The sequence below is a fragment of the Fusarium phalaenopsidis genome (assembly GCF_050370095.1).
Source record: "Fusarium phalaenopsidis strain FUZ10S chromosome Unknown contig_32276, whole genome shotgun sequence".
In the NCBI taxonomy this organism is placed as follows: domain Eukaryota; kingdom Fungi; phylum Ascomycota; class Sordariomycetes; order Hypocreales; family Nectriaceae; genus Fusarium; species Fusarium phalaenopsidis.
The window spans coordinates 483,681-501,436 of NW_028145418.1; the positions used below are offsets into that span (position 1 = coordinate 483,681).

Consider the following 17,756-nt stretch of genomic DNA (forward strand, 5'->3'; position numbering starts at 1 on the left):
TAGGCCACCACGAGGAACTCACCATCATTGTGTACAAATTTGAACAACCATGGCATCTAAAACGCGCTTCTTTACTGCTCATGGCCAGCCAAACCTTGATGCTGGGCCGCCGTCTTCCAACAGCTCTCTCACGTTGGCTTACCGCACCTATGGTTCACCTAACAACCCCGCCATACTGATCCCGACCTGCTTTTCAGGCAAAATCGAAACGACATTGGCTTTCTTATACGGAAACGATGATTCTCTCCTGAAAGACTATTTTGTCATTGTCGTTGGCCTTCTCGGTGGTAGCGAGTCCTCCTCACCGTCGAATGTCCCCGAGCCTACCAAGTTCCCGCAAACTTCTTATGAGGACAACATCCATCTCCAGTACAAGTTGCTCAATGCTTTGGGCATAGAGAAATTGGCCGTCTACATCGGTTTCTCTATGGGTGGCACCCAGGCCTACTACTTTGCCATCCTCTATCCCAACTTTGTGCAGCGTATTATTGTCCTTGCCAGTTCAGCGAGAACCAGTTGGCACAACAAATCTTTCCTCGAAGGACCAATTGCCGCACTTGAGACAAGCGTGGACTGGCACAATGGACTCTACACCGAACCTGCAGTCCGTGGAACCAGAGCCTTTGCACGCGTGTACTCCACATGGGCTCTAAGCTCAGCATGGTTTCGCAAGGAACAATGGAAGAGGCTTGGGTGTGAGACAGTCGAGGACTACCTCGTCAAGGTTTGGGACAACGCTATGGGAAAGTGGGATGCTCGCGATTTGATGCATTTAGTCAACACTTGGAGAGGAGGCGATATCTCTGATCACGGGCCGGTCAAGGGTGATCTTCATTCGGCGCTGGCAAGCATCAAAGCCAAGGTCCTGTTGATGCCAAGTCGAACCGATCTGTACTTTCCTTCAGAAGACAGTGAGGAGGAAGTGAAGTATCTGAGATTTGGGGAACTAAGGGTTATTGAGAGTGTCTGGGGGCATCTGGCTGGCGGAGAATGGGCTCTTGAGGAGGATAACAACTTTGTTGCTAGCGAGATTGAGAGGTTCCTCTCCAGTTAGTACCAGATTCCTACTTATACCAGTCAATATAATGTCTAAGGTGACAACAGACCCTCAGAGGTGTCTAGGGTTTATGACGAGAGCAACCAATGTGACCAAGAGACTTGAGAAGAGAAATGCTATCCCATGTCGTTGGAGATGAACTGCGGCCACTTGAAAGAAAGTTTAGCGTTACCGACTCGTCTTGAGCCATTTGCAACTATCTAAACCAATAAAAAGGCCCTGAAAGAATCTGCACTTTCTATCAACGAGGTAAGCCAACACAATGAGCTAGAATTGCAGTGAAAGCCCTCATCACGTGGTAAAGTGACATTCTGAGCTCGATACACCATTTTCTTCAGTTACTACCCCGCTTCCACCTCAAGTACCGACACTACCAAGCGCCGAGATGCTCTTGATAAATACGGTTGTTGTGATACTCACGAGGCTGAAGCCCTCTTTCGGTATGTAATCCTTTAATAGCTTACGAAGTTTTAACTTGCTTCTAAAGCTAACGGCCATAGTGGGCCTGAAAAACAAAGCAGTCGCTATAGGAGCAAGATCCATCGATCTTGTCCGTGCTTTTTCTACGACTCTTTCTCCTTTGTCTAGAACGAAGACAGCTGTACGAAAACTGGCAGATCGTTTCCCAGTACTCAAGAGCTGGCAATTCTGGGCAACTGCATTCACTGCTGCCTCGTTCTTGTTTGCTGTTTTGTCATTCTGGACATCCCTTGAAGCGAGTCAGTATGCAAGGTGGACAGCCCATAAAGACTTTGCCCTGTTGTGCATGGAAAAGGTAAGCCATGCGCGACCTGCAGTCAGAACCAGGTTTTCCTGATATGAGCTCTTAGGCAACTCGTTATCTGAGTCTGGAATGCCCAGACGCGGCAAATATTAGCCTACCGGCTCCGCCTGGCTTCCATGGCACTTGGGATCGTCGAGATGAAGACGATTATCTCGAAGATGCTGATTGGAGCTATTTACACCATGACACTTGCAGTTTCCGGACTCCATCGCAGACAACCCTTTTCTTGCCTTGGGTTGATGCTGAGCTCATGTGTTCGTCACAAGAGTCAATTTTCATCGAGGATCCCACGTACCGATTTCTGACGCCAGGTCAATGTCGAACACACACCACTTTTTGGGCCACCATCCAGGTAGCAGTTGCATTTTCAGCCCTCTTCTATGGCGGCCCATTTCCGTCTTGGCCTCAGAGGCCGACTTCAGCACGAGAGTCCCTCGAAGCATCGCATCAACTGTTGAAGACCGCAGCACTTGAGCGATCCGGTTGGATATGGCGTGCTCGAAGCCGTCAGAGTATTCTCCTGGTCTTCCTCTTTTCGCTTCATGGATTATTATGCTCAGATGAAATTAACTTCGTCAATCAACGAATCACGACTATATTTTCTGGGTGTTCACATGCTAGCTTTCTCGTGCTGACGTTTCTAGGCCAGTTCCTATCGACCTTGTTTTTTCCCTTGTTTTACTTCATCTTTTCATGTCTACAAGCCCTCTTGCCATCTCAGATATTCTCTACAGACAAGAGTGACCTGCACACTTTCATCAACGAGATGATATATCTATCTTGTGTCCCTTTTCTGTCCTTTGTTCTCACATCGCCAGATTATAGCCTCCCGAGGGGGACCTGGTGGTTGCCTTTTTTGGTATGCATTGCTTTGAAACCTAAAGACCTTGAGAAGGAATTGGACGAGCGTTACGAGGAGTGGATCGAGGATACTCGCAAGAGCCTCAAGATCTGCTCAGACTGTCAAAGGTTGGAAGGATATACTCACGATTACCTCGGGGCACTGAAAAAATGCTGGAAAAGAGGATTGTCTCTTCAGTATAAGTATGGGGCTCTGCCGGATCGTTCTATCTGGGACACGTTTGGCTTTGGTCTGGATCTGCTGAGCATGACTATGCCTTGGGTGATCTGGTTTTATGGTTTGGAGGGCTGAAATAGCAGCTAGCGCGCTACTGTCATCTTGGTTTCTTGGTGATTAGACATCGTTGTGGCAAGACCAACAGCGCACCAAAAAGGGAACAGAGGAAAACGATGGTATGAAAAGTCAAACACCTCCTTATACATCAAATCTTATTCCATGTGCCTATTCTATCCAACCATGTTGCCTAAGCCACGCCTCACACATCGATGGCCACTTGGATACAGGAAGATTCGGGGTGTCAAGCGCAAATCCGTGGGGGGCGTCAGCAAAGATATGAAGCTCCACAGATCCTCCACCGTTGGTGATTCCCTCAGCAAGGCGGTACGCGTTGACAACTGGCACGACTGGGTCGTTGTTGGAGTAAACGATAAAGCTCGGTGGAGCCGGAGACCTGATCTGTACGTCTGGCTGTACAATGTCGTAGAGAGATTGCTTCTCCACTGGCGGCAAAGGCGGCTTGTTGGCGATGATTGTGCGGCCGACAGCATTGGTAGAGATTGGTCCGTATCCGAGAATTGCAAAGTCGGCTCGAGGAATCTCGGGGTCGGGGGCAGTCCATGCTTGTGGGTAATCGGCCAACAAAGCGGCTCCAAGGTGACCGCCAGAAGAGAGACCACATATTCCCAGTCCTTGAGGAGCATGGCCACTCTCCTTAATCAACTTCAATGCGCGTCTCGCGTCATCCAGAGGTGCTGGGGCACCAGTATCAGCGTTTGGAAATCGGTGAACGAGAACAAAGGCGTAGAAGCCGAGACTGTTCAGCCACTTTGCCACCGCAACACCTTCACGTCCAACCATGAGTTGAACATAGCCTCCCCCTCCAAGAATAAGAACACCTCGTCCATTTGCCTTTTCAGGGCGATATCCAAAGAGAAAAGGTCTCTCGACACTGGTGACGACCGCATTGTCAATCTTGCCTCCCGGTGTTTCGAGTTCAAAGGCTCCATCAAGGGAACCCTCTGCCCAGAGGGGCCAGTTCTGATCAGATTCGAGCATCGTGCGTTTTTATCAAAGTGAATGAAGGAGGATTGTTTCAAGTAAAGAAGTGGCCAGAACAACAGTCTTTATGCGGGGATTATGACCTGTTGCGATGTGGATCTCGGTCAACACCAACCCGAGGCCCGAAATGCGCTTTGGGGGTTGAAGCTGGTCCATGTTTCTTTACTATTTCGAGAAAGGATTTGCGCTAAGAAAGGCTATTTCTAGGGATACTAGATTGTAGTCTTGCAAGTTATCGAAAACACGGCTCCCTACGGTCCGTCACGTTCAAATCAAACTCCCGCAGCAAGCAGCAAAACATGTCAACAAGGCAATAAACGAGCAAGTGAACATATAAAATTTCATTACAATATATTTATATCCGTCCTGAACTCCTTGAACTCCTGTAGCCGCAGATCATCTGTGATCTGGTCTAATCTCCGGCGGCTTAGGCCGCTCATCATGTTTCAAAGACAAATGGTCCGTGAAAATTCCAGCTCGCGCAAACCGTTTGTGACACCAAGGACATCGATAGAGTCCATCAGAAAAGCAAAATTCAGAAATCTTGGGATTCTTCTCAGTAGTCCTCAACCACCTCCTCACTCCCTGCAGAATATACTCGGAAACACCATAGAGTGTCTCTCCAAATCGGGGCTCCGCTTCTTCTACGGCGGCAGGTCGGTGTGGGGCGAGAGGTCTCTGTGTGGGAACAGGTCTCCTTGGAGCGGCAGGTTTCTTTGCGATGGCAGTTCTCTGCGCGGTGGCAGGCTTCGGTGTGGCGGAGGCCCTCTGTGTAGGTACTGTAGGGACAGGTCTTTGAGAAGGCACAGGTCTGTGTGTAGGGACTGGCTTCCGCGGACCAGTCTTCTTTTTGATTGTTGTGGTAGGAGCTTGGGCAACGGGTGCAGGCATATGCTGTGGTGCCGGTGTATGTTGTGGTGCTGGAGTATGCTGCTGTACTGGTGTATGTTGTGGTGCTGGTGAGTTGTACGCAGACGAAGGTGCGCTCTGAGATGGAAACGATTGTGTCTGGCTAATGCTGGGTACTGGGGAGCCCATCTGATCACTAATGGGTCGCAGAGTTTGAGAATAACCCTGCATGCTAGGAAGTGATTGAATAGGTGGCAGCGTTGACTGTAGCGTCTCCAGGTCGAATACGGCTTTAGGAAAGATGAGGGTTGTTGACTTTGTCTTGAGTTGAAAAAGATCGGCTGACATGTGGTTGAGTAAGGCGCGTTTAACGCTGTGTTGATGAGACTGGATCTCTGATGCGGGTGGTGTTGGTACGGGGTCGGCGTAGGTGCTCGCAGGTGAATATGTGTACTGATTCTCAATGACAACATTTTCGGTATGGAAGCTCCGAGACTCGCTAGGCCTGCTTGGTTGGTTCTCAATGGATACCCCTCGATGGGGAATGTTGGCGGGCTCAGAGCTGTTGACAGGCCTGAAAGCGTTGGCAGGCTCAGTGTTGATGGATACGGGCTTGCTGGCGACCTCTGGGCGGCTAGTAGGCTCGAAGTTGTTCATAGGCTCAGAACTACCGATCGACTCAGGCTCGTTGGTGAACACAGGGCTGGCGACGTGTTCGGGAATGCTGATAGGCTCAGGGTTGCTAATAGGCTTGGGGCCGTTGGTTGCCTGAGTCTCGTCGACAGGTTCGGATTTGCTGATGGGCTCAGAATTACTGACGGGCTCAGAAACTTCAATGGGTTCGGAGTCGGTGGGTCTGGAATCGTCGATAGGATCAGTGCTGGCGACTGGCTCGTCGTTGTTGATAGGTTCAGAATTGCTGATGAGCGCTGGCTTGTGGACGAGCTCAGGGCTACCAATAGGCTTGGGATCAGCGACCTCTGAGAAAGACTCAGTAGTGACTGAGGGCTTCGAATCAGATTCCACGGAAACTTCGCGGCTTGGCTCCGTTGTTGGTGTTTCGACTGGGGGAGTGGCCTCATTCTCTGGGATAACAGATACAACGACCGGGGCCTTCGGTGGCAAGTTGTCAGAAATCATCAATACGGGGCTTTCAATCTTTGTCGGCGTTGCTTGTGTCGAGGATTGCGTCTTGGGATCAGCTTCGGCTAAAGGTTGTTAGCAGCTTGAAAATCAGAACCCGGTTTTCAACTTACTGTTTGGAATTGCAAGAGGGCTCAGGCTCTTGCAGGCTGCTGTCGTACCCAGACGCTTCGCAACGAAATCGCGAGCCAATGAGAAATGCGGTTCGAGACAAGAAGAGGCATCAGAAAGATCCAGTTCCTGCAAATCACCAGTGCCGACCCATCCAGCAGCATCCTTGCTTGGGAAGCCTGTCGCATCAAAGTAAATCACTGGGAATTGCCGTTGAGCGACAAGAGAGCCACCATCTTCATACTGCGCCTTCCATTCCAAGCATTTCGTCCCCGGGTCGTATACATAGCATTTGGGCACGTTTTCCACCAAGCCGAGGGATTCGAGTGTTGTTGATACACCGACCTTGTGGAGGTTATTCCGGGGCAGAACAAGAGCGGGAAGCCAAGTTTTTGTTGATTTTCGGTAGGCCAGGTACACGATGCCTGGCGTTGGGCTTATTATCGGGTCATGGCTCGATTCCTCCATCGGTTCGTCCTTCGTGGGTGATACCTCATTTTCCACATTGCATGGTGTTGATGACAGTTTTCGCTTCTTGTGGCGCGGGGTGGTTTCTTCTGGCACCGGTTCTGGAATCGGTTCTTGTTCTGTCGGTTCTTGTTGTGTTGATTCTTTTGGTGCTGACTCCTCTGGTACTGATACTTCCGGCACCGCTTCCGCTATTGTTTCCGGTACTGCTTCTGATGCCGGCTCTTCCGGTAGTGGCTGTTCTGGCACCGACTCTTCCGGTACAGCCTCTGGTGCCGGTTCTGTTGGCACTGACTCTCTTGGTGCAAACTGCGCTGGTACAAACTCATCCACGTGTTGGGTTTCCTCTCGCTTAATGGCGGGTTTAAACTTCAAGGCGGCTGCATTGTTCTTCTGCGCAAGTTCCTCATTGCAGTTCAAAACCTTGGTGCCGAAATGCTCGATGACGGCTGGTCCGGTCGTGTCTTGCAGGCGACCGTGCTGTCGGCTCCTCAAATGCGCCGAGGCAGCTCGCAGAGGGTGAGTCTTGAAGTCAACGTCATGCTCCTCGCATCGGAGGATATACCAGGATCCGTGCCCTTTTGGAAACTGAGTAATGATGCGCTTGACTGATTCATTCTGAAAAACCTCGTCAAAAGGTATTGATCGCTGTGTCAGCTGCTCCTCTTCCTCCACGTCCAGCTCATCTTCATCCTCGATAATCGGCGCCCACTGATTTCTAATGTCAGGCAAATTCAATGAGATCCATCCTTTCATACTCACGTCAATCGGCGCGCAAATAATGGTATCCTCTATTCTCTCTGTTTGCGACTGTTCAGATTTCACCGATGGGCTTGGCGAAACTCGCGATCGCTTCAACTTTAGATTCTTGGGGGAAATCTTTGATGAGGCGGGAGACACTGGCGGAGATGAGAGGCGGAGCTTTTTGGACGGCCTCTCCGGAACGAGATTGCTGGAACGCGACGCGAATCTTCTTTTAGGGGCCATCTTGGCGGCGATAAACAGCGACGACGAACGGCGCCTTTCTGAGCAGGTTACTGCTTGAGATGATGCTTGAACAGAGTCCAGAAGCCAAAAATTAAAAAGAAAAACATGACTCAACTCATTTGCGGTAGACACGGTCTCCTTATACCACTCAGCCCGAGGCCCGATAGACTGGTGCAAAGCGTGATTGGCCGACGGGCACACCACTATCTCACACATTGCCTCCTATGGCCAATCGCTTATAGCGCCCCAGCGGGGTTGGTACGCGTTTGCAGGTGGCCATCATCATGTGCCAATAACGCCGCCCGACAAGGGTGATTCCATACAAAACACGTGGCCCCTTTTGGCCGAAGGTGACACTGTCCGGTGCGTATTCATTAATGACTGTTACTAAAAGCATCATTCACTGAAACATTACAAACTTCAACACCCGCGATGATCCCAATGCTCGCTGTTACGCTGCTGTTACTCTGCATAATCACTCCCCCCCATTGGTGCTCCTTGTTAAGCAAGGGGGGTCCGCTGAAACATGCCAGGGTAAACGGTGGAGCTGAAAGCGTTATTTTTTTTTTTACGCCTTTTTTTTTTTTTTACCCTCGTAATCACACCAGGCGTGCCCATCTCATAGGAGAGCTGCTCCAGGAGTGCCACACTCACAAGGTATGCCAAGACTGCCGGCGCACGGCGTCCACGAATCAAGTTATACCAAGAATCAAGGTGCTCCGGCCAAGGTGTGTGGTGCTGTCACCAGATGAGTCCGAGCTTAATACGTAGCGGTAGCGAAATCGAATGGTTCAGGGGTCTAGATGACCCTTGCGAGTGAAGCATGGGTTTCACACGTAAGCTCACAGGCTCAGTAATCGGGCTTTTGGATTGTCTGTCTCACTTGGAATTGCGAAGATCTTGGCCCAGAGGGGCAGCAAAAGTGTCAGGTTAGCGCCGATCGGACAGATCTCGAGGGATCGACAGAGTTTTCTTTCACTGCTCCATGGTTGAGGGCCTCACTGGAACTTGCATACAGTACATGACGCGATGGTGTGTGTTTTACCGTTTCAAGGCACATCATCACAATGGATCACAAATACTTTTGTCAGACACGCATGCTTAAATCAGCGCCAAATCTGCAGGCCAAAGAATCCATGACAATTCGTAAAATGTCCATGCATACAAAAGCGGCCGCCCGAAAGCATCGCCCTATTAATTGCTTGCGCTGGGTAAGACCCAAAAAGGATTCAAAAACCTGCTCGTTCGCTTGCGAGCGAACCAATCCTACCTCAAAACAGGTGGCGTTGGGTCGTATCCTACCCTATGAGGGCATTCGCGAGGATGGTTGGCTACCCTTTAATTTCAGCCATCCAACAAAAGGCGTCACCAACGGGAATGAATGCGAGCCGCCCAAAGAGAAGAGAATATCTCAGAGGAAGCTGCCAAGGTGAGTCTTGTCTCACAGGCTGCGCGCGACCGGTAGGAGTAACTGATTGCAACCCGTTATCTTTTTTGCTAAACTGGACACTCTAATTCGGAATACCGGACCGCGAGGCGCAGCATTACAGAACGCGGTCTAGCTCGGTTATTGAGAGTTCACTCTAACAGGGCCATAGAGTTTAATCAAAGGTTAATATTTCAATTTATTAATCTTGTCAAGTTACCTCGGGAGTTGACAAAGCCAGCTGAATATTGAGGCCGGGAGAAACACCTGAATGAGTTCTGTGTATTTTCAATTGACAGGTCAATTCACGGCTCAGCCGGAGACAAACGTTAGTACGTCGCAAAGGACACATGTTCCAATACCACAGCGGCTTGAAATACAATGCTGCGATTCCCTTTGAATTATATACTCTTCGTCTTGTTCATTTCTATCAGCCTTTGATTTCTCAAACGCGCTCCGATACCATTCTCCGGTTACCCTTTCCCTTGCCGCGCCCCGTGAGGTACTCTGTCCCTGGATACCCAGCCCGAGAAGCACATCCTTACCCTCCCATGAGTCTCTACGTCCGATCTCTAGTTCTTGATGAAATCTCCGAAGGAAATAATATCTTTGGGCGCTCAGCTACCAATATTCCAATCAATATCAACGGAATGAACCCTCAGGAAAAGAAGATTTGCTGTTCACATAAATTCCATATCATAAGATGATATAGCGACATGGGCGCTTCAGTCCACGGCCCCTTATCCCCTTCTCACAAGTCTCAAACTGGATTGAATTCGCCTCGCCATGATCGAAACGAGAAATGTCTCGGCCGTCTGGTTTGAAATTCAGGTTGGAAACCTCGTCGATGAACGTCATTTGGACATTCAGCTGTCGTGGCTGGGAAAAATCCATTTGACCATAGACATGTAATTGTCCCACGATCTTTCCGCTTCCTCCGGAGACACATCCGTCCTAGCACTCATAAATTAGCTCTTTCAAACACATTGTCCTGACGGATAGCGAGTGAGAAAGGAAATCGGCTAGCGTAAATCAGGGCTTCGTCGACGTGGAATCTGTTGGCCGAGGCCACTCGTGGTTGTGCTCGGGATTGTTGAAGGTCCCGAGATCCCTACATTCCACATTGTTGCATCTAATCCTTCAAAGACTCATCCTCCACGACCCAACTGGACACAGGCAATCCATTCTTTTGAATGACGGCGTTAGACAAGACCGAGGAAAGCATGAGTGTGACGGAGACGCCCTTGGGCACTAGCGCGATGTTTTTGTTTACACTGACTTGACCACAGTTCATGGAGTTTTGTTGACTTTGTTTCTTTGGAGTCCTGAAGATTGCTTCCAACTGAGAGAAGGATGGAGAGCACTGATGCGACCTTGTTCCTGTCTGCTGAAGAGTAGGTGGCAAATTAGGACTTTTCTAGCTCAAGCTCGAGAGCTCGGCTGTCGGCTTGGTTGTTGACGCTTGCAAACGCGTACCTAGCGGGAGGAGCGGGGCACCCCCTCAGCATGACGGATCAGCGACATGTTTTGAGAAGGCTTCATGCAACACAAAACTGGTGACAGCCAATATTTCTTTATCTCCGGGCTGGGAGCTCTCAAGAAAGGCCTTAACTACCAGGTTTTTGTTCAGTTTAAAAGCTAATAGAGCGTCCTGCGTGTCCTTCTCTCTGGTTTACGGGGTTTACGGGGTTAGTTGTAAGCATGGGTGCACGATTGCCCCGTCGCTTGCTATTAGGGATGGCGCTCTTCGCAAAAGCCGGGAGTAACGGCTTCACGCTTATCGTTTGAGTTGAGCCTTTCATTGGTCATGGCTTCCACCACCCATTTCTCTTTTCTGTGTCGATGTTATCTGTATTGACAATTTCAAACTCCAGAAGGACATAATGGCGCATTCGTCCCAAGAAAAGTTTGGCTTGCTTAGAAAATCTCCCTGCTTCATTAGAAACCCAAGTTTAAAGATGGACGTTTCTCGTAGCACTTCCTAACTAGGTAGCTAGCTATCGCCTACAGCGCTAATTTCACGCGGGGAGCTCCGGGCAGAGAGAAGAGTAGAGTAGATCAAGTCGGCGACCAAGCACATGTTGTCCAAGCCCGTGGCTGGCTGAGGTCTCGACCGACGCCAAGAGAAGCGGCCTAGCCGAACCTGGTGCGCCCACAGGTGGCGATCAGCTGTGCCGTTGTCTACCGAGGCTGGAGGACTGCATGCCCCATCGCGCTATCGACGCACCATCCTGGGGCTATTGGGCAGGTGTGACAGGGTAGTTTTTTGCATGGTGTGCTGTTGATACAACCTGATGTGATGTTCATCCGTGCTGACGCGCACACAAGGAGACACCCATGTGTTTCCAGTTGACTGCCAAGGTGTCTGGAGAAGCTTGGAAACCTAACGAGCGAAAAGAGAGTAGTCATAGTGAAGGTACAACACTACAGGACACGATGATTAAATACTCGCTCAGCAAGTATTTACAGAGATGAGCTAAAGAGGGAATACTTTACAAGTGTTAAGCCAAGATACTGCCTGCTGTCAATGCGGTAATTATGCTCAAAACTGCTGTCATTGGTGATATGCCCAATAGATCTTTTGGCCCACGAGAAGCGAAGTTACTGTCTTTTCCACTTCCCTTTCGGAGCAGTAGCCTAGTCGCTCCTATACCAGATCGTGCTCAGATGAGTAAATGCTGAATGGTCTTGGAAGTGGTGTCCAAAACCCAATCAAGTTCGCCAGTCTTAGCATTCCACTCCTTCTCTTTGTTAGAATGCTGCGCACAACAACAAAGTCCATAACCTTGTTTCCATTCCCCTGCCCGATCAGGGCAGGCTTAAACTCCATCCATCGCTCCTCGTTGCCTATCCATTGGCCCAATGCCTTAAAGAAGCCATGCCACATCGTTGTGTGGGTGAGGTATCTTGTGCTGTATCCGACCAAGTAACATCTCGGGCCTAGATAGAACTTGACTGATTCTACTTGGTGCCTATCCCTGAGGGATCCAAGGTCGTTGAGGTATTAGACCCTTTCCTTGTCGATTTCCGTGGCGCTAATGAAGGTGGACATACAGTGGTTGCTAGCTTCTCTTTCGCAGACATTTGCCGCGGCGATTGCATCCTCAGAGAGAGGACGATCCATGAACATCTTGTACTTCGAACTAACCCGGCTACCAGTTGGAGGTGAAGGCTAGGTGGTTGTTGCTGTTGGCTGCTTATGGGCCTTGGGATCATTGCGACCTCAAACACCTAGGGAGCCTCCTCTATAGTGAGTTGTAGATCTCCAGAAACCGAACTCCTCACTGTGGCCGCTGCTCAAAGTTGACTGTAGACTGGTGACTCTCACCTGGGATTTTGGTGCCTCTGCAGATTTGAGAACTAGCTGGTAGATAGATTGGAAGTTGCCGCTGGTGATGTGAAAGCTCTTGGAAGCATATCCCTCGCATTTGCCATAGACAAGCTCTGACCCGTTGGTGTAGTAGACCTCGAGACCACGGACTAGATCGCCCTTGACCCAAATGGCTACCTCGTTCGGTACCTACTTCTGGTCAATATGGGTATCACATTTGACCATCTCTTGGCTCAGTTATCCCATAAAGTGCCAGGCTTCAACTATATCAAAGAACACAATATTTGTCAATGTGGTCGGCTAGGTTGGGGAGAATGGTGCCCTTTCTGGGGCCATCAAATCCACTCCATATGTCTTACACTCGTTGGACTTAGTTTTGTGACGGCGGAGGGAGCTTGTCAGGGCTGGGAATGGCGCCCGTGAGTCTGAGCTGCCTATGCAGTTTTACAGCCACTGCTGAAACTTGGGATCTTCATCTGCCTTGCCGAGAATGACGAGATTCTTGTAGTTGAGATTGGACTCGGCATCGTCCGTCCAAACAGCCTGCAAAGTGACGACTAAGAGTAGTTAGCCGCAGGCTTCTCTTAGACGGTGATGGGAAAGGATCTTACAGGAAGGAGCTAAGTAAAGTTTCAAGAGTTCACAGATTTTTCTACTCGCCGATATTTCTTTGCGAGGCTGAGGAAAGTGGTGATGTCGAGCTGGGTCGTGTTAGTCTTGGGGAGAATACACAAATCATTGCCACACATTGAGCCATAAGATCTGACAAGTTACAAGTTGCCAATGTGAGGTTATTCAGATCCCAGATGGCGTTATTGCCCTTTATCCGTCCGACACCGCTCCAATTGACAGTGACGGTCGTCTTGGTCAGATGTCTGATCTCATCTTTACTGGCGTTATCCTTGCTCTTGACTTCTCCAGAGAGAGCGGGTGTGCCCAAGGTGGCCTCGAACTTTGCTTTCACGGCAAACGTCTTGTTCTTATTTGAGACCTTGACTGAGATCAACGCGTTGAGTTCTTCGCCATCTTCAAATCCGGATATGAGGGTGTTTTTAACTTGTCAGTAACCGGCTCCTAGCGAGTATGACGATGCATTCACACCATAGGCTTCGTTGAAATGGGAGCCAACAGGTAAAACTGCTTCGTAATTGGTATAATCCCCATTAAAAATGGTCTGGCTTACTACTTTGTGAACTTAGTCACGCTTCTAAAAGAAGTTATCACTACCTACAATAATAAAGAACGTAGATATTGACATATGACGGTATTAGAACCAGATGCCGAAACACCTCATGACCTAGATGGTTTATCACCTTGACGTGAACCAAGAAGTTGATGTCGACTCCCTTGAACTTGTCGCTATTAATGAACTGGCCATTTACTTTTCCGCCTATCGTTTTAGTCTTGATTGACAACGAGAGAGAGATGCTCTGGGTATCCACAACAGACAGATAGAAACCCATTCTTAGCACGGTGCAGTACCTACACCTCTTCCCGAGAATCACTCAGCCGCCCGCCAGCACATTCCTCAGCCGTAGATGTAATCGTATGTGGCGTTTATGCCAAGTTCAGCTCGCGTCCCGTAGTTCCAGCTGAGGCCAATGGGAAAGTACCATGAGTCATTGATCAGTGATCTTTCCAGGTTCGTATCACGTAAATGTCTCAGGGAGTAACACCGCAGCCCTTCTTGACTCTCTTGCAGCCGGGTTTGATGCATATTGAATCGAGACCAAGACATGCACTGGGTATCCTCAAAAAGCCATTGACGATCGATTTTATTTTCGCTGGCGATAACTTGAGATAAAATAGCCAACAGTTTATTGACAAGCTATCGACGCCACCATATCATTGCCAGTGACGATCTCCATCGGGCTCCAGACCTTTAGCTAAACCTGGCTACTCTAATTAAATGTTAGTCACGTCTCGCCCGAAAGGAGCTTGTCTTAGATGCTACCATGAGTCTGTTGGGAGCGTGTGAAGGCGCCGGCTCCCCCAGCATTATCTTTCATAGCCTGGTCTTCTGACCACAGCTGGAACCGCATCACGACTTCGTGTTTCGTTGGTCTACCCATAGATCCACCGCACTTTTCTTCCCAGAACGAAAAGGCATTGTCAGGATCATGCTAGACAGAAAAACAATCCCCCAGCCCCGATGGTCGAGCCGTTGGAGTGCTATCCCGAAGACTCCTTCATCTTGCCCAACCTCCGACACGAAATCAGAAAGTGCGAGTCAGGCCGGAACGCTAATTTCAAGGAGTAGTAGTATAGCCGGCGAGATATAATACACACAAAATATGAAAAGAATCTGGAAAGGCTAAAGGAGCTTCTTGAAACCACGAGAAAGTAACGGCTTCGGAATAGGTCAAGGTTGCAACTCAGACTCGAAGGAGGAGGACGCAGTCGTGGATCAGTTCGCACAAAATCTCAGCAAAGAAAACCTGCAGGGTGATGACTTCCAGGTTCCACAGAAAGGTTGGTGGGTGACATTTCCTCTGTGGCCAAGTCGACGTCGAGGGCGACTAGGTCAAAGGTGATTCCTCCCCCATCAACTGGACTGGCTACAACATGGCACATACGGCAACCTATTACAAGCTCACCTATTGGTTCGGCACTTAAGAATATAATACCAGTTTTGCCACAGCCCCTATGGGTCTTTCTTCGTTGTCTCAGACTAAAGAAACGCTTCTGAAAGTCAATCCTCCTGGGGATGGCTCGACTTGCAACCCTGAGGCGCTGGCGGTAAAAGAGCCTGAGAAGGGTTCAGAAGCTCCCACGACCACTCGTTTACAAATGGCTCTGCACACGATGAAAACACTGCGCCCGCCGATGCTGCTACGACTGCACTCACTCAGGCGAAGGCTTCATACACTCACAAGTGGAGGCCTGTGATGCCTTTGGTAAGCATTCGCACTTACCCATCCTTCAAAGTAATCCTTCTGACAGCGGCTTTAGGCAGGACCACTCTCTTTAAAGTCGATCTCGGGATCAAACCGCGCCGACCACAGGGCCATAATACCTCTTCAAACCCCCAGTATCAAAAGGTGACAGGGGAAGAGAAGAACGAGGGCGTAAGCATGTACTCCAATGGTCAAAAGGTTGTGAGGAAACAAGGACTTTGGTATTGAAGACTGTGCATGTATCATCGTGAACGATCCGTCGCGGCACACCGGCAAGAGTGTCAGATTTTAGCGTTTCTGATATTATCCACAAATGACGAGACTTGACCAGGAATATCAAACCGAAATGACACACCCCGCAGCACTGTCAGATCAGCTCAGGTCCCTGTAGACCAAGGCTGACTTGCGTGTCAGCCGTCCATGCCTAGATCTGCCTTGAAAATGGTTATAATCGGCTCATATACCCGTCTGTTGATTATCCTCCTTGCAAGACTTCGCATTAGTTCGACCCAATGGAGGTGATACCGGTTCATCTAACAGACCAGCCAAACCCTGTCGACAGGCTTCGTTCTCGGACATTTTTTATTGTGCCAAACAAGCTTGACAATGAAGTTCTCAGATATGCGCTCGATGGACTCATCAGGAATCATTGGCGGAAACTTGGTGCGCGGCTTGTCTTGTCTCCCCCCACAAAACTCCTAGAGTATCATGTTCCGTCCTCGTTTGATGAGAGCTACGTGCTCTTCAACTGGTCTTCAACAACCAATGCTGAATCTATCCAGAAGGTTGATGAACTTTCCCCTTTTCTGTCACCCAGCCAGAATGTCTCTTTCTTGCCATCCATGGATGTCATCGACAAGCTCTTTCGACCAGCAGACTGGCCCTTTGAGCGAAAGGACGAGCCGCCCAATGCACCCCTTCTATACGTTCATTTAACCATCTTCAGTGATGCCTCAGTCGTGGCCATGAGCTGTCCGCATGTATTGGCCGATCAATTCGGAGTGGCCAATATCGTGAAAGCCTGGCTGACAGTCGCTCGCGGAGAAGCACCACCTGACATGCTGGGCTATCGCGACGATGTGCTCCCACCGGGACACCCAATTTTTGATTTCATTGATAAAGAGTCCAGAAAGGGCATGATGCGTGCCAGAGGGAAAAGAGACCAGACTGCAGTGATGGCTGGCATTGTCCTTGACCTTGTGAAAGCTAGGGAGGAGGAATCCCACATCGCCTTTGTTCCAGTCCAACTGGTAGAGAGATTACGAGAACGAGCATCAAGAATTCTGGCAGAGAAGGATGAATCTCCGCCAGATATTAGCAATGGGGATATCCTTACTGCCATCTTTACCAAGGTAAGTGTTCTCAGTCTCGGAGCCATGTCGCGCTTTTCTTAGTGGTATTCAGATGACTCGACACGATCGATCAGAGTATTCTCTGAACCTCTCTCAGACTGTCAACCGTAAGTCCCATGCACTCTTTCTGGAATTTCCCCATTAAAGTGTTCCCAGTACGGGGCCGTGCCCCAGGGCTGTGGGACGATGATGGCGACCGATTCATTCACAACGCCCTGCATTACGCCACAGCAAATTTCAAGATCAGCGCAACTACCCCGTTGCACGAGATAGCTCTTCATAATCGCCAAGCTATCAATAAGGCCTTGGAGCAGTCTGAGATCGAAGTTGGGTTGGCAGCGCTGCGAGATGTATCCAAGCGGAGGCAGGTCATGTTGATTTGCGAGCCATTCGAAAAGCTGTATAGCGTTTCAAACTGGTGCGGAGCATGGAAAGGTATCGACTTTTCTACAGCAGAGAAAGAGCCTCAAGAAAAGAGGGAGCAAGACTGGGATATGCTTGTGTTTGGTCAAAGCAGGCTCGCCAAATCGCCTGCACGATGTAAGTTGGGCCCCATCTCTCCGAAATACCGAAGCTGATCGGCAATAGACCGGGTGAGCATCATGTGCAAGACCAAAGAGGGGTTCTGGTGTGATTTTGCGGCTCCGGTTAAGATAATTGCAAGGATAAAGGAGCATTTGGCGAATGACCCATTGTTAGATAGGCTCTGAAGAAATGCCTGGCGAAAGGTCCCCGGTCAGGAACGATAAGACAGTCGGATGCCGGCACTATCCGGGAAACGGGCTTCGGTCGGCAGTTGAGAAGGGAGGCTGAGTGTACTCTTCGAATACTTCATGTGATATGCTTTTATGAATCTTCTGCTTTTGGTCGTTGAACTCGTCTGTCCATGTTGTCATGAACCCCGGATCTCATCTCTCACACGAAAGAGGACATTCGTAGTCCGGCGTATTCTCGGTCTGTAGGAAATGATGAGAATCACGATGATCAGCCAACTGTAGGCCGTTGAGGAGATGCCTCGGGGCTCAATATGCCACACAGTCCATGGCAAGGCGACACTGCCTGGAATTCCCTCCCCAAATCTACTAGCTACAACCATACCTAGGTTGCGGTGTCTGTATAGTACATAACTTATAATATAACACAGACTATCTGAAGAAATAGGCATAAGGCTAGTTACCACAGTAGGGACAAACCCTATGCGGGCTTCCCCT

The 17,756-nt window shown here is 49.5% G+C and overlaps 3 protein-coding genes across 3 annotated transcripts; 1 reads left to right on the top strand and 2 right to left on the bottom strand.

The window, feature by feature from the left end:
• Nucleotides 1-49: 49 nt before the first annotated feature.
• LRP88_00440 (uncharacterized protein) lies at nt 50-1,054 on the top strand (the record flags this gene model as incomplete). Its single annotated transcript, XM_083237152.1, has 1 exon — nt 50-1,054. One exon carries the CDS (start codon nt 50-52, stop codon nt 1,052-1,054), a length of 1,005 nt encoding a protein of 334 aa, XP_083107043.1.
• Nucleotides 1,055-3,144: 2,090 nt separating this feature from the next.
• LRP88_00441 (Alpha/Beta hydrolase protein) lies at nt 3,145-3,978 on the bottom strand (the record flags this gene model as incomplete). Its single annotated transcript, XM_083237153.1, has 1 exon — nt 3,145-3,978. The coding sequence occupies one exon, from the start codon at nt 3,976-3,978 to the stop codon at nt 3,145-3,147; it is 834 nt and encodes a 277-aa protein (XP_083107044.1).
• Nucleotides 3,979-5,062: 1,084 nt separating this feature from the next.
• LRP88_00442 (uncharacterized protein) lies at nt 5,063-7,539 on the bottom strand (the record flags this gene model as incomplete). The annotated part of the gene is made up of 4 exons (XM_083237154.1): nt 5,063-5,120; nt 5,177-6,038; nt 6,087-7,263; nt 7,315-7,539. 4 exons carry the CDS (start codon nt 7,537-7,539, stop codon nt 5,063-5,065), a joined length of 2,322 nt encoding a protein of 773 aa, XP_083107045.1.
• Between the last annotated feature and the right edge of the window lie 10,217 nt (nt 7,540-17,756).